A 17,474-nucleotide genomic window follows, 5' to 3' on the forward strand; every position below is an offset into this window, starting at 1 on the left:
ACTTCCGTGAGCCGTGCGACCTGACTTTCGCAGCTTGTGATGGTTTGATCCTGAAAGGTTGCCCTGGAAGAGAATAGCCCCCAGTCTGCGTTGGAGATGTTCCAACTAGTTGAGCACGGAGAGGGGGTATGATGCAGGAGATGGATAACACACGGGAAGTGGTCGCTCGAATATGTATCAGAAAGTGCATACCACTGAAACTGGCGTGCACAAGTTGGGTAGTACATACAGAGAGGTCTAAATGGGAATAGGTGTGAGTTGTGTCTGACAGAAAAGTGGGGGCACCAGTATTGAGGCAGACAAGATTGAGCTGGTTGAAAAGGTCTGCTAACAGGGAGCCCCTTGGGCAGGATGCTAGAGAGCCCCAAAGGGGATGGTGGGGATTGAAGTCTCCAGTTTTGCTGAGCAATAAGTTGCATCATGTCTGCCCTGGTAATGGCAGACGACAATGGAGTGTAAACGGTACAAATGGAAAAGTGGGGAGAGTAATTCGGACGGCAGCTGCCTGCAGGTCGGTGTGCAATGTGATGGGATCGTAGTATATCATCCCGGACCAGCAACATAACCCCTCCATGAGCCGGAATACCTGCCACAGGGAGTAGGTCAAAACGCACATAGGTGTAGTATGCCAAGGCAATTTGATCACATGGGCGTAGCTTTGTTTCCTGGAGGGCTACGACGAGTGGACGGTGCAGGCGGAGCAGCAACTTTAAGTCCTCTCGGTTGGAGCGAATATTTCAGTGAATAAGTGCCATCGTGAGAAGAAAAAGAAAAAGTAGGATCAAGATGGGGTCACCTAGAAAAGCCTGCTGAGGGCCTGGCTTCAAGCAAGCACTACCGCCGCTGTCAGTAGGTGGACAGTCATCGTCCATTGGTTCAATAGGTTCATCGGCCATCTTGTGAAGATGGCCGGGAGGGGGAGCTTCCTCCACTGGTGAACGGCCAGATGTTCGGCTACCAGCGGTGCAGCCAGGCTAAACAGATGACGGCCTGGGAGAGGGGGGGGGGGGGGGGGGAGCAACCGCTGGGTGGCACAGGAGAAGAAATGCGCTGTGGCGGAGAAGGAGAACTGTGCTTCCTATAAGCCTTCTTGGAAGGTCGTTTAGTGGAAGTACCTGTCGATGGCTGGGAGTTCGAGGTACATAGAAAGTCTGCATGGGATGGTTCCTTCTTGAAGGCCCATGCATCTGACTTCTGGGTCTTCATCTTGGCAGAAGCTGATGAAGGTGCTTGTGTCTGAGGGGTGACGGGAGGAAGAGGAGACGTCGACCGGGCAATCTTAGCACTGGCCAAACGGACGACTGTAGTGCTGAAGGTCAGATCGCATGTCTGCATCGCCACCTCCCTGGTAGTCAGACGAGAGGCGAGGACAGTACTGTATTTCCCCGCTGAGAGCAGCGTGGGCTTCCTACTAGCAAATAGCTTGCGAGCAGCCGAGGTGGACACTTTCTCTTTGACCCGAATTTCTTGTATACAGCATTCTTCCTTGTAGATGGGACAGTTGCGGGAGGATGCTGTATGGTCACACTGACAGTTCACACAACGAGGAGACGGAGGTGGACAGTCACCCTCATTGGCATCCCTGCCACAAGTGGCACATTTAGCCGCACTGGAACAAGACTGGCAGGTGTGATTAAAATGCTGACACTGGTAGCAGTGCGTAGGTGTCAGGTCATAGGGGTGAACAGAAATAACCTCGTAGCCTGCTTTGATGCGCGACGGCAGCTGAACACTACCAAAGGCCAAGAAAAGTGTGCAGGTCGATACAAGGTCATTGTTGACCTTTTTCATGACCCTATGGACAGCCGTCACGTCCTGCTCAGCGAGGAAAGACTGAATCTCCTCGTCAGTCAATCCGTCGAGTGATCTAGTATATACCACACCACGAGACGAATTCAAAGTGCGGTGAGCCTCCAACCGGACAGAGAACGTGTACAGGAGTGTGGCTCGAAGCAGTTTTTGTGCCTGAAAGGTGCTCTCAGTTTCTAGTAACAAGGTACCGTTACGCAACCTGGTACAAGACTTGACAGATCCGGCTATGGCATCTATGCCCTTCTGGATAAGAAAATGGTTGACAGAGGAAAACTCCTTTCCGTCCTCATACCGAGAAACTACAAGGAACTGTGGGGCAGGTGGCAATACTTTTGTCACTGGTCGCTGGTCAAGTTTCCATTTTTGAGCAGAAGCCGAGAGAGAAGAAGAAGAAGAAGAAGAAGAAGAAGAAGAAGAGAAATCCATTGCGGAGAAATCCCCCATGATTGCCAGCGTCTCGGATGGCGCGCTCCTTCCTTGTGGGGACCCTCTCAGAGGGCACTCCCGCCTTAGGTGAACGTTTACGCCTCAGGTCACACCTCCCAAGAAACATACGGGGGGACCAACCGGCATGGTCGGAAGGTGTCAGCTCAGGCAATCACCCCTCCCCGGGCCCTGGCCTTTACCAGGGGGTACGCGAGTGCCTTACTTGTCTACCCAGGGTGGGGAATTACGCGTTACCCCGTCACCAGCTACGCATGCCAAACGCGTGGGTCGACCTTCCGGCACGCACAGGGAGGGAGGGAGGAAGGAAGAACAGGAAAAAGAAGGGAGAGAAGGAGAGAAAGGACAGACTGTCTCAAATGCCGAGGCGGAGACCAGAGAAGGCAAGGAGAAGAAGGCAAGGGAAAGAGTAAGTAAGACAGTGAGATGGAGAAGAACAAAGAAAGGAACCAACCAAAGGAAGGAAGAAAGCAGAAGAAGTGAAAAACCAAAATGACCGCAAATATAGGTCGTGGAACTGTCCGTCTCCGGATGCAGGCGCTAACTACCCCCTTGAGGGGGAGGGACTCCTTTTAGCCGCCTCTTACGACAGGCAGGAATACCGCGGGCCTATTCTAACCCCCGGACCCGCAGGGGGAGTGACTGATGATAACCACATGGTGGTGTCAAAATTCATCAAGCCAGGAGCAGGATACATGTGCATGCGAAGACAAATGAGTTGGAGGAAAGTGGCGCCCCAGTCTCCCATGCTGGGAGACACAGGACGGCCTTCTGCATGTACACTATTAGCAATGACAGTGCTGACAGACACTCCTGTGGTTAAAAGCTGAATTAAATCTCAGCATTGCACTGCATTGAAACGTCAATTGGAAGTACTTGTTATTCCTGTTTTGATTTAATGGCAGCCAGTGCTGGATTCCGGGTGGTGCTTCATTGAAATCCTGCATCCCTGCTGATAATATGTCCACTGTAGGGATATATATGGCCTCCATAACAACACAGTTCCAGAAATATGATGCTGAGGATAAAATTTCAGGTAAAGCATGTGATGCCCCCTGTCCAAGGAATGCTCTGCCACCACTCATTTATCAGAGTGCCACAGGTATGTATGACGATTGTGTTTGATGCATTGTTCTTGCATAGTTCAGCATGACTGCCCAATATAAGATTTTTCCACATTGGCAGGGTATATTATACACACAATGTTTCCTTAGGCCAAGGTCGTCTTAGGCCAAGGTCGTCTTAGGCCAAAGTCGTCTTAGGCCAAGGTCGTCTTTGACTGAGCACAATAAATTCCTCAGTTATGATGGCACCACAAAAAAACACATGATCTTGTGCCTTTTGAGGATTCTTTCTATTCTTGAAGGCATGCTGCCAAAAAAGGGCAAGGACGCCATCGCAATGGATGCCTCCGCAAATTTGATTACTTCACTGGTTTGAATTTGCTTAGAGCAGGATCCACAGAGTATCTGTCTGTTGGAATTGCCCTTCTGCTGGAATACCGGTCTTAGGTATTTTAGCTCATTAGCGAGACTGTCGGCATCTGAGTCCGCATGTGCTCTCTGCACCAAAGAGTGTAAGACACTACCATAGTGTGCTGGGTGATGACAACTTGCAGCCCGCAAATATAGCTCTGTGTGAGCTGATTTGCGATAGACCCTATGTCCCAGTGTACCATCAGCTTTTCCTCTGACCAAGATGTCCAGGATTGGAAATAACATTTTTTTCCGCTTCCACTGTGAACTGTATATTTGGACGGAGTGAGTGCGGATGTCGAAGAATCATAGGTAATGTCTCTATTCCATGGGGCCACACGACAAATGTATCATCTACATACTGCCAGAGGCAGGAAGGCTTGTGACTTGCCGTATACAGTGCTTTTTCCTCAAAGTCTATCTTAAAATAGTTGCCACCATGGGAGACGGGACTTCCCGTGGCAACACCATCCACTTGCTTAAAATACTGTACACTGAATAAGAAATAAGTTGAGGTAAGCAGTTGTTTATATCACGCCACCGTGTTCTTCTGAAACTGATTGCTGACAAGCCCTAACAAGTCCTGCAGAGATACTTTCATAAATAAAGATATAATGGCAAAGCTAACCAAAAGATCTGATGGTTGTAGCTTAAGTGCCTTCAGGCATCCTGTGAAGTCCTCTGAATTCCGGATATGGTGGTCGTACTTGCCTATGAGAGGTCCAACATGTAATTGTTTAGTAAGAAAATAGATAGGAGCTCCAATGTTGCTCACTACTGGGCGAAGAGCTGCCTCAATGTATCTTCGGCAGGTCGAACAGTCTTTGAGGAACTGCAGCCTGCTGACATAGGCTTTTCAAGATTTTAGAAGGAACAATAACTTTTCTTGAGAAGACCTGTTTCCCCCCCCCCCCCCACCTCTGGATTTTGCCCGTTTGCCAGCTTGCAATAAGCAGGTTCATCAAGCAGCAAATCCATCTTGCTGTTGTTTTCATCTTGTTGCATAGTTCAAATCTTTGTCGAGCACTGTAACAGCTCTGTTGTCCAGGATTCTATCTGCGAGATCAATCTGGTGCATCGACATGGTGCATTCCCTTCTTGCGGCTGGGCCAAAACACAATTACACATTGGTATTTGTTGAAACTTGGCTTGTTGTTTTGACTAGATACTATGTTCCAGTGTACCACCAGCTTTTCTGTAGACCGTGACATTCAGGAATGGTAAAATATCATCCTTTTCCACTTCCACTGTGAACTGTATATTCAGATGGAGTGAGTGCAGATACCAGAAAAATACAGGTAATGTCTCAATTCTGTGGGGCCACACTATAAATGTATGGTGTACATACCACCAAAGACAGGAATGTTTGTGACTTGCCAATTGCAGTGCTTTTTCCTCAAAGTTTTGCTTAAAATAGTTGGCCACCATGAGAGACAGAGGACTTCCCACTGCGACACTGTACATTTGCTCAAAATACTGGACACTGAATAAGAAATAAGGTGAGGTACGCACATGTTTAAACAGTACCACAGTGTCTTTCTCAAAGTGACTGCTGACAAGCCCAACAATTGTTGCAGAGATACTTTTGTAAATAAAGATACAACGTGAAAGCTAACCAAAAGATCTGATGGTTTTAGCTTGAGTGTCTTCAGGAAACCCGTGAAGTCCTCTGAATTCCGGGCATGGTGGTCATACTTGCCTATGAGGTGTCCCAGCAGCATAGTAAGATATTTGCCCAGAAAATAGGTAGGAGCTCCAATGTTGCTCAGTACTGGGCAAAGGTTTATCCCATCCTTATGTATCTTCAGAATCTGTACAGCCTTTGGGTAACTGCAGCTTGTTGGCACAGGGTTTTGAAGACTTAAAAAGTATTAGAACTCTTCTTGAGAAGGCTTAATGTTTCTCTCTTAGCTTGCTATAAGCAAGATAATCAAGCAATGCCTCCATCTTGCTGTTGTATTCAGCATGTGACAGAAGAACGGTGGCTTTCCCCTTGCCAGCAGGTAAAATAGTGAGGTCTTTGTCTGCTCTCAAGTCTTCCAGAGTCTTCCTTTCCGCTGAGCTTGTGTTAAACTTTCTTCGTGAGGCTCGTGTTAAAATTTGCCAGATGTCCCTCCTAATCTCTTCTGCAAAGTCAATGGAAAGCTTCAAAATTGCCTGTTCTATGCCAGGTATAACATCTCAGACTGGAGCACTGCAATGGCTACATTGTCCAGGATTCTATCTGTGAGATTAAACTTAGTGCATCGACCTGGTGCAACCCCTTCTTGGGGCTGGGTTCTCGAGACAAGAAAAAAATTGAAATTTGTTGAGGCTTGGCTTGTTGATTTGACCAGTCAGATAGCAATCAGGTGGTCAAATATTCAGTTCACAATGGAAGTGGAAAAAATGACATATTTCCATTCCTGGATGTCATGGTCAGAAGAAAATCTGATGGTACACTGGGACATAGCATCTGGTCAAAACAACAAGCCAAGGTTCGCCACATATCAAAGTATACTCATCTCGAGGCCCAATAGCAAGAAGGAAATACGCCACACCAACACACCATGGTTAACCTCACCTCCGGGACAATGTGACCACTGCAGTGCTCAAAAAAGGTCTGAACTATGCAATACCATCACAGTCAGCTTCAGTCTAAGGTGTCGCATCTGGCAAAGAGCAAGCAATTTTGAAGCAGTCCAGTGAAGTTGCAGAAGAGATTAGGAGGGGCACTTTCAAAATTTTAACACGAGCCCCACTAAGGAAGTTTAACATCAGTTCAGCAGAAAGAAAGGCTCTGCAAGACTTGAGAGCAGACAAAGACCTCATCATTTTACCTGATGGCAAGGGGAACGCCACCGTCCTTCTGCCACAAGCTGAATACAACAGCAAGATGGAGGCACAGCTTGACGATCCTGCTTACTGCAAGCTAAGAGAGGATCTAAATGCCAAAATCCAGAGATAAACATGAGGTCTTTTTAAGTCATTAAGAGCTTATGCCAACAGGCTGCAGTTTCCCAAAAACTCTACGGCCTACCAAAGATACTGGGCAACATTGGAGCTCCTACCTATCTTCTGGCCAAACATCTTACTACACTGTTGGGCCTCTTACAAGCAAAGAATGACCACAATATCTTGAATTCAGAGGACTTCACAGGTTGCTTGAAGACACTTAAGCTACAACCATCAGATCTTTTGGTTAGCTTTGACGTTGTATATTTATTTACGAAAGTATCTCAGCAGGACTTTTAAGAGCTTGTCAGCAGCCAGTTTGAGAAAGACACAGTGGCATTGTTTAAACATCTGCTTACCTCAACTTATTTTTTATTCAGTGTACAGTATATTGAGTAGGTGGATAGTGTCATCATGGGAAGTCCTCTGTCTCCCATGGTGGCCAACAATTTTATGTAAGACTTTGCGGAAAAAGCACTGCACTTTCCAAGTCACAAACCTTCCTGCTTCCGGTGGTACGTATATGATACATTTGTGGTGTGGCTCCAAGGAACAGAGACCTTACCTGTGTTTCCTCGGCATCTGCACTCACTCCATCCGAATATACAGTTCACAATGGAAGTGGAAAATGATGGCATTTAGCACTCCTGGATGTCTTGCGTCAGAAAGTAAGCCAATCGTGCGCACTGGGACAAAGTCTCTAGTGCAAATCAACTCACACAGAGCTATATTTGCGTGCCACAAGTTGTCATCACCCTGCACAATGTGATAGTGTCTTACGTTCTTTGGTGCACAGAGCACTTGTGGTCTGAGATGCCAACAGTCTATTAGGTGAGCTACAATATCTAAGAATGATATTCCAACAGAATGGCTATTCTGACAGATAGATACACCACACATTCCATTCTAAGCAAATTCAAAGCAGGGATGTAAACGAATATGCGCAGACATCCACTGGAATGGTGTCCTTGCCCTTTTTTCGCAGCATATCCTCAAGAATAGAGAGAATCCTCAAAAGGCATGACATCAATTGTGTTTTTCAGCCACCAGCAAAATTGAGGAATTTATTGTGCTTTGTCTAAAATGGCTTAGGCCTTAGGAAACATGGCAAGTGTAAGATCCCATGCCAATGTGGATAAATCTTATATGGAACTACATGCCGAGTCGCGCAAGAATGTTGTGTCGAACACCATCATCATACATGCCTGGGAAAACTGAAAAATCAGTGATAGCAAAGAATTTGCTGAACATGAGGCACTGTGTTTTCTGAAAAGACTGAAATTTTATCCCCAACACCATATTTCTGGGACTGTGTTGTAAAGGAAGCTGTAAATATCCATAGAGCAGACAATATTAACAATACTAGAGGGATGCAGGTTTTCAATTAAGTGCCACCTGGATCCAGCATTGGCAGCCATTACATCAAAAAAAGGGAAAACAATAACTTCTGTTTCATGATTTGACACAATGCACTGCTGAGATTTAATTCGGCTTATAACTACAGGAGCGTCAGCAGCATAGTCGTTGCCCACAGTGCATGCAAGGAAGATCTTTCTGTGGCTCCAGTCAGGAGGCACTAGGAACACTGCTTTCCTTTAACTGTAAGCATTTTCCCACACATGTGTATTACCTGCTCCTGGCATCATAAATTTCACCACCATCGTGCGATTATCATCAGTCACATCCTGCAGTGACAGCAGCAACTAACACCATCCGAGGATGTCTAGCAGTCGCATCGATGAAATATTGTGCGATTTACAGAATACGATCTGGCAGCCAACACGAGAAGTGTATTTGCAACAGATCCATAGGGAAAGCCTGAAAAGTCTAATGTTGTTGATGTTGTCATGATTGTGAAGGGAACTTATAAGATTGTGTCCAGTCAATGAGCAGCATCCGAAGATTAAGTACACACTGGAAGTTGAAGTGGATAGGAAATTGAGTTTTCTGGATCATCTTACTATGAAAAGTGATGAGAGTCTTGGCTTCTCTATTTTTTGGAAGCTAACCCACTCTAATGCTACACTATGCACTGATTCCACTCGTCCCATTAGACATAAGGTAGCCTACATTCATACTATGGTAGCACGACTGTCGAGTTTGCCTCTAAATGAGAACCAAGTTAATAAAAGAGTTAAACATTTTGAAGCAGATTGTGGTGACTAATGGTTGTAAGGAATTGCTGGTTTCCCTTTTGTGCAGAAAGGACAGGCAGATAAAACCACCGTGGACATATCATACAAAAAAGTACCTAATGTTGCAATATAGGGGACTCCTTCCCAAAAAGATTTAGGATAGGATACCATACAAGTGGGCAGCTAAGGTGTAAGTTGAAACATAGGCTCAGCAATTGGGGTGGGGGTCAGGGGGATGGTAAATATAATTCGTCAGGCATATATAAGTTACAATGAAGATCCTGCAAATCATTTTATATTGAACAAATGGGCAGAAGGTTTGTCACCTGTTTTAAAGAACATGTGGGCTGCTCTAATAGGATTATGTTTGGAAAGCATTTAAAAAGTGGTCACCGGGTTGGTATTAAAGATAACACATTTGATGGTTTTGCAGCATGCATAAAAAGATATGCAGTTGGATATTTTGGAAGAACTTGAGATTTTGAAGAGCAAAATAAAGGAGCTGGACAGAATTCTGAACAAACAAGCCAATTTTCAGTTTAGCAAGTTCTTTGCTCTGTTCCAAAATGATGTATAGTTCATGTTCCCTTCCCTTGCCACCAACCCTTGATCACAAGCTCCTGTACACCTGGTCCTCCCTCTCCTCAATCCCCCCCCTACTCAGCTCTCCTTTTCTTATATTCTCATAGTGAAATTTTGTTCCCCAGGTTGATTGTCATGCCACTGAGTTCGGTTTCTGTTCCGTTGCTGATTTACTGAGGAGTATAACATTTTGATCTCAGGATGCACTATTGTCTGTGGTGCCTATAGGATGCTGCTGGTTGGATGCGGTTTCTGTTTTTGTTGAACTTTTACTCTATATATGTGGTATGATGTGTGTTGTAGATTATGAAGCTCTGTTTACTGGTTGATTTTGTGGTCTTCCTAAATTATTAAAAAAAATATGGTTTCTGTTCCTTTTTGTTAGCATATACTATCTATTGGATACTTCTGAGTAACATATGGTGTATGCTTTCTCTATTGAATCTGTTAGTCTATAGTAGTTCTTATTTATTTGATTATAAAAATGGCAAACAGTCATTTCCAGTCCAATTTCAGTACGTCTGTTTTTCTGCTACTGATAATAAATCATTTCCATTCTTGCCATGCTGTCGATTTGACTTCATCTTGATGCTTCTCCACCCCTCCCCCCTCCTTCCTCCAACCCATTTCCTCACCTTCCATTCCCCCCCCCCCCCCCCCAATCTATCTCTTATTGCCTTTCCCCTCCCTCTACAGCCCCACTCCCACCCTATATGCCTACGAGTGTGTTTACACTATGTGTTCTCCTAGGAGGGCAAGTACATTTTTGGCGCTTTGTGAAAAACAACTTTATAGTTTTAATTTCTGTTTTTACGCAGAACATGTCAGAAACAACAGTTTTATCTTGATATATTTTGTAACGTTTGTTATGGTAAAGTTTTTATATTTGTAAAGGGTTGGAAGTGATGAAGAATTTTTTAATGCCTTATTGTTATTTTTTAAAAATACTAATGTTGTGGTTCACATTTAATGATTTTTATGGGCCAACCAGTCATACAACTTTGTTAAATGCATTGTATGTGGTGCTGCTATATTTTCCTGTTCAGTGATTTTAAGTAACTGTTTTTGGTAAAAACTTTAAAAGCATTAATTTTATTGTTGACTTGTACTGTTATTGTATTAATTGTCATACTTTTTAAGGTCGGAGAATACTGTAATAAATAAAAAAGGGTTCCTGTGTCCTAATTGGATGCCCCCTTTCCCAAGATTTCCTTATAGCAGCGAGAATAGTAGACTACCACTTACCTGTGCTTGCTGTAACTGTTCATTTGCACTTCATAATACACACACACACACACACACACACACACATATATATATATATATATATATATATATATATATATATATATATATATATATATATATATATATATATATATACATGGTTTTTGCATTTTCAGGTAAGTGACATTTTCTGCATTTCAGGCATGCGCTTAAAAATTAAGTAATAATTGCATTGTACGTGAGTGTAAATCTGGTTTTCTGTCCTCTAGGATGATCTGAAAATGGGTCCAGACCTGAAACTAGTCATCAATTAAATAAAAAAAGTGAAATTTGCAACTCTGTCTGGCTTTTAATTGTGCTGATTAACAGAAGTTTCTGACCTGAAATTATTCCAGCATGCTGGAAGTTCATAAAAATAACAAGTGTTTCAATTATCAAAAGACACTGTAGCATATCTACCTTGGGAATGCATTATGTTCAATGGCAGCAATCTGGGTGTATAGCTCACATGGTCGGGAAAGTGCCGGAGTTCCACTTAGCAGCACTACTCTTCTACACCCCCTAGCTACAAATAATGCTGCCTTTGTTCTAGCTGTTTTTATGTTCTTCAAAAAATGTGATTCATCCTAAGAGGTGGAAAATAAAAGGCATAATTAGTGGGAAAAAAACATAGATACGTTACGTATCATGCATTCAGAAATCTATGTAATTCTGTTGCTGGAGGAAAGCAGGATACAAAATAGATGGTAACACACAGGGATGCACACTTCTACTCATGGGAAGCTGCATAAAGAGAGATTCATCACAAATAAGGAACCATGCAACTGGAAAGAAACTAACTCTCTTTACTTAAAACTGGATACAAAGTTTAAATATTACTGATTGGTAGTATTTTATATTTATACGAGGGTCGGTCAAAAAGTAATGCCTCCCATTTTTTTTCTACTTAAAAAAATTAAGTTAAGTGAAAAATTTGAATTTGGCGCCATTCCTCAAACCTTCTTCTGCAATCCACTGCAATAGTAACTTTCTGTGTCAACAGGTGGCAGCACAGCAGAAGTTTGTAAGATGGCCGACATCGATGTTCGTTTGAGACAGCGTTGTGTGATTGAATTCTTGAATGCAGAAGGTGAAACGCCCATACGCATTCATGAAAGACTGAAGGAGGTGTATGGTGTTGTGACAGTGGATGTCAGCACTGTTAGACGATGGATTCGTCATTGTAAGGAAGCTGAAGGGCAAACACCGTTGACTGACGAAAAGCGGAGCGGCAGGCCGGTGAGTGCAGTGACTCCACACAACATTCAGCAAGTTGATGACATCATTCGTGGTGACCGTCGGGTGACTGCAGATGAAGTGTGTCGCATTATTTCTCTTAGTAAAGGCAGTGTGATCACGATTATTAAACAATTGGGGTACTCAAAAGTTTGTGCACGGTGGGTTCCAAGAATGTTAACCGATCAGAATAAAGAGGCAAGGAAAACAATAGCCTCCCAACACTTGCAGCACTTCCGTTTGGAGGGAGATGAGTTTCTGAAAAAAATTGTGACCGGGGACGAAACATGGGTGCATTTTTTTGAACCCGAATCAAAGAGGCAGTCAATGGAGTGGCGTCACACAAGCTCGCCGAGGAAGAAAAAATTCAAAACTGTGCGATCGGCAGGGAAAGTTATGGCAACAGTTTTCTGGGATACAGAGGGTGTGATTCTGGTTGATTTTTTGGAGCAGGGATGCACAATAAATTCTGTTCAATACGTCACAACCCTCAAAAAACTTAAAGCACGTCTTCAGCGAGTTCGCCCAACAAAATCAATGGCAGATGTTCTTCTTTTGCATGACAATGCAAGACCACACACCAGTCGTCACACCTCTGACGAGATTGTCAAAATTGGATGGGAAGTTTTGCCTCATCCCCCATACAGCCCTGACCTGGCACCATCAGACTTCCATCTGTTCGGGCCACTAAAAGAAGCTCATCGTGGGATTCATTTTGATGATGAGGAGGCCGTCAAAACATCCGTGCGTCAATGGCTTAGGAAGCAGAGCTGTGATTTTTACCGTGCTGAGATACATGCCCTTGTTCAAAGATGGACCAAAACTGTAGAGATGGGCGGAGATTACATTGAAAAATGACAAAATGATCCTCAATGTTGTGGTTTTCAACCTATGTAATTGCATTTAAATTTCCTGACAATTAAACGTAGAAAAAAAAATAGGAGGCATTACTTTTTGACTGACCCTCGTACTTAGTTATCACTTTCTTCTCACTACATTAATGGCTTAAAAATTAAATCTCACCTGATACATGTACTTGTTTAAATTCATTTTATTAAGAAACTTTAATACCTTTTATAGAGCCAGGTTATTTCCTTACTTCCTGTCTCTCTGGCATGTGATCATGAATCTCCACTGCTTTCAGCTTAGCACTATTTTCTTAGAGACTATTGGCAGCTGATGTTACTGTATCAATTTACTGACCACTGGTTTAATTCAACTGCTATAATTAAAAGCACCAATAGCAACAATTTTTAACCGAAACAGCACAAGAGGTGTGTGAATTACTTGTCTCTAAGAGAACTCGTCATTAATAACAATGAATGAACTGATACAATGTTAAGATACTGGTATCACTTTTGGGAGTTGTGGAATTCATATACCAGCCAGGTGTTCCTGATTTATATTTTCCAAAATCACATAAGCTGAATGCCAGTAGTGTTCCTTAAAAGGAAGGGGATATGGTGGATTTCTTCCCCATCTTTGACCAGCTGAGCTGCAGCTTGGTCTCTGACAAACCTGACATTGATGCAGGTGCAAAACTTGTGACATTATAAGCAGCTGGCTTGCACAATGGCAGACACTGGCACATATTTAACAGTGCGGATAACCAGTCAAGGGGGGGATAAATGAGTAACCAGGCCAGGCTGGGTTTGGAATGCAAGGCATCCAATTGGCTAGGAGACCAGATAACAGTTTTTCCCTGAGACGATAGTGTGCACACTGACAAAGGAGGATTAGACAATGTCAGCTACAAAGGATGAAACTTATGATGAAATTATATTTTCAATGTAATTACACTACACACCCACACTCAGCACAGAAAAACCAAGTACACCAGAAAAATTCCAGCGATGAGATTACCTCATTGCAGAGGCAAGTAAAACTCCAGAATGAATATTACAAAAGTTAATATTGGTTTTAATTATGACATATTATAAAATCAGTAACAATTAAACCAGTGAGGCAATTACAAGCATATGCTGCATCATATGGAAGCTGATGATCTCACTAAACACCACAACAATCTACATTTCAAATCAGGCTATGGACAAGTTTATTACAAATTTATATACAAATGTGCCAATGCAACTAATCCTCCACTGTAACACGTAATATGAAGGCATGAGTTTCCAAGATATTTACCTAATATTCCTAGTCGATGAGTAACCAAAATTTAATGTTTCATAAATATTTATAATTTCCCATAAGTTTTGTGGAGTTTCAGAACTGGATGCACACAAGCATTCTGAACTTTGTCATAACTTTAATACTGAGCTGATATTTCAATGAGATGTTGCAAAATGACCACAATAATGTTGTTTTATAGTATCATGTATGTATTTGTAATTGAATTTACATTTAAATTGTGGTCATTGTTTAAGTAACTAATTTGGATTCAGTAATGTGTCTTATTTTTATAAGATAATTGAAGCGCAAGCACTTGGAAATGCAGCTTCTTTTGTTTGTGGTTTCTTGTTGGTGTTGATGAGTGTGTTTTGGTCAAAATACTATACAGCCGAGCATCCAAATGCGAGTTAAATACTTTAATATTTGAGTGGACTCTAGGTTATCATGGGGCTTACATTATTTGACCGTGTTTACGGTGATCGATTTTGAGCGACTACACAATCTTTTAACCTTCCTTACAGGATTTGAGGCAGATGTGAACAATTTGCTGCAGTTAATATGTAAATTTGTGTCTTTGACAGACTTGATGTTTTTTGAAAATGTCTATTCAGTACAATGAATGTTAGCTTACGTTGCAAGTAATAGTGGGAAGAATGTGCTTTCGGACTTCGAATGTTTGCAGGGGCATTCCTGAATTATTGGGTAGTTAAATGAAATTTGCTTGCACTCATTTCTGTATTCAATGGTCTGTTCACATGACGTACTGCATAATTAATTACTGTTTAATTTTTTTAATTTAAATATGCAATCCATGTGAGTGCATTATTGTCATTTGCGTGAACTTTTTTTTAAATAAAGATTTAATAAATATTTATTTGGTTTAAAATGTAACATTCTGGTTTCATCAACATATAATAATCCCTCGGATTTTACCCAGTCACTGTGCTTATTTATTTCTATTTTTTGATAATTCACTTAAATGCTAGAAAGTGTTTCAAGTTCTGTGTTAAAATGTATTGAATTTAAAGCAAAGATACACAACTGACCCCTCAGATTAGCACAAATCAAGCCAACTGTTTATGGTCATGCATTGCCCATACTGACAGCAACCCATAAAACTGCTGGTGTGCTTTTAACTATTATCAGCATACCTTACAAAATTGCTACAGTTAATAAATTCCCAATTTTAAAATTTTAAGAGAAGAAATTGCAACATTTTTACACTACTTATGGGGCACAAATAAGCACATAGTAATTTTTTTAAATATTTTACTCATTCAAACAAAAAAATAACAAATATTATCTAAAATAATCAAAAAATTTCATTCTATTTTAAATTTTAAAAACTATGACTACAGAGAATGAAACCATACCAACACTGAGATTAGTTATAGCATAATGAATACAATTAATATTTCTTCAGTGAGAGCTGGAAAGGTACGTGTAATGTGTTAGACATCAACTTCACATCAAAGTATTCACAGGCTATTTGTCTCTAGTATTAACAGTTGTTCCCTCAAATAAGTAATAATGTGGTACTAAATGAACATTACAGAAACTAGCAATTACAAAAATAATAATTTCTATAACATGAAAGTGGGAGTATATAAAACAGACTGAATGCACAAAAAAGTACAACTAGTACCTGATAAACAAGCACATACCACCCAAGAAATATTGTTAAAAATAAAATACTTGCAAAACTCAGAGAGAGAGAGAGAGAGAGAGAGAGAGAGAGAGAGAGAGAGTTCCAGACGTAGAGCAATTCAGATAATGTTTGGGAAAGCATGGAAATCAATTATGTACAAACAGCATCATGAGCCCAGAGATGCTCAAATGATGTCAAACATGGGCCTATTTCTTGACCCAAAATTAGGTCTAAATGCAAGGTTACTCCTGTGGCTCATTCACTTCCCACTTTAGTTTGCTTACATATATCTGCATACTGTAATGTTGGAGCAGCTTTCTCTCTTTGGTTTTCCATTTCTGGTAATAGATTTCAGACACACTAGTTGGCTGTTTACAGCTACAGTGTGCTTATTTCTTTGACTCAAATTGGTCACAGCCAGAGAGCTAATTACTTACTTGTTAAAGACAATCTGGAATCACACTGTCACCTTTATTCTTGAAAGTGTACCAGTGTTTTGTGTGTTTGCAACATAAATAAAATTTGGCACAGATTGTCCCTATAGAATAAAACTAACTAGGCTGTGTACAATCTGGGCTCAAGGGGTACAAAAAATGCATGGCTTTACAGGACATTTAGTAGGGGAGTGCAAAATGTCATGTGACCTCAATGACAGTTTTGGTTAAATTGAAGACATCTACCATAATTTGAAAATAACAATTTCATGTCAAGATATTCTAATGGTAACAAAAAATTTTGTGGTTATATGTTGTGACTGTGATACGACCTCGCTCTTACTCAGTAAGTAGAAATTTGTTCTACCTATTTCAGTATTATTACATGTATGTGTTCTTTTCCTTACAAATAAAACTTTAAATTATGTACCATCATATCATACCAAAATTACGATTCCAAATCTTGACAGATTAAGGTCTTTGTGATGCCTTGCTAACAGGTCATAAGACAGTATCACAACTCTGGCATCACCAACATAATCTTTTCCAGTGTTCATTACTTCGACATGGTGAAGTGGTACAGAGGGTAACCAAGACAGAACAGCCTCTAACCACAGATACCTGCAACAATCAATAAATGTGGTCATATCAACTTGTATGTGCAATTATAAAATTACAAAGAGACGGGAGACAAAATTTCAGTACTGCTAAAACACAAACAAATGTGGAAACATTAATCCCAGCTTCTAAAACAATTAATTCTTTCCTCTACAATGAGAGTGCCCCATCTGTTGTGAGGATGCGACACAAGGGCATTTTCCTGTCAGTCTTCACAACAGGTGTCCTGTCTGCCAGAATGGAAAGTAGGAGATGCGGTACTCGCAGAAGTAAAGCTGTGAGGACGGGGCGTGGGTCGTGCTTGGGTAGCTCAGTTGGTAGAGCACTTGCCCGCGAAAGACAAAGGTCCCGAGTTTGAGTCTCGGTCGAGCACACAGTTTTAATCTGCCAGGAAGTTTCATATCAGCGCACACTCCGCTGCAGAGTGAAAATCTCATTCTGGAAACATCCCCCAGGCTGTGGCTAAGCAATGTCTCTGCAGTATTCTTTCTTTCAGGAATGCTGGTTCTGCAAGGTTCAAAGGAGAGCTTCTGTAAAGTTTGGAAGGTAGGAGACAAGGTACGGGCAGAAGTAAAGCTGTGAGGACGGGGCGTGAGTCGTGCTTGGATAGCTCAGTTGGTAGAGCATTTGCCTACGAAAGGCAAAGGTCCCTAGTTCGAGTCTCGGTCTGGCACACAGTTTTAATCTGCCAGGAAGTTTCATATCAGCGCACACTCCGCTGCAGGGTGAAAATCTCATTCTGGACTAATAAACTCATCAG

At 41.9% G+C, this 17,474-nt stretch overlaps 1 protein-coding gene across 1 annotated transcript in view; it reads right to left on the reverse strand.

Annotated features, from left to right (window-relative positions):
• LOC126319897 (SWI/SNF-related matrix-associated actin-dependent regulator of chromatin subfamily A-like protein 1) overlaps positions 1-17,474 on the reverse strand; it is a 146,309-nt gene that overhangs the window by 60,096 nt on the left and 68,739 nt on the right. Inside the window, exons 6-7 of the mRNA XM_049993604.1 lie at positions 16,540-16,717; positions 11,069-11,235 (exon numbers count right to left, since the gene is read on the reverse strand). Coding sequence (XP_049849561.1) covers positions 11,069-11,235; positions 16,540-16,717 — 345 coding nt within the window. The remainder of the gene's footprint in view (positions 1-11,068; positions 11,236-16,539; positions 16,718-17,474) is intronic.

The sequence above is a fragment of the Schistocerca gregaria genome, chromosome 2 (genome assembly GCF_023897955.1).
Source record: "Schistocerca gregaria isolate iqSchGreg1 chromosome 2, iqSchGreg1.2, whole genome shotgun sequence".
NCBI lineage: Eukaryota > Metazoa > Arthropoda > Insecta > Orthoptera > Acrididae > Schistocerca > Schistocerca gregaria.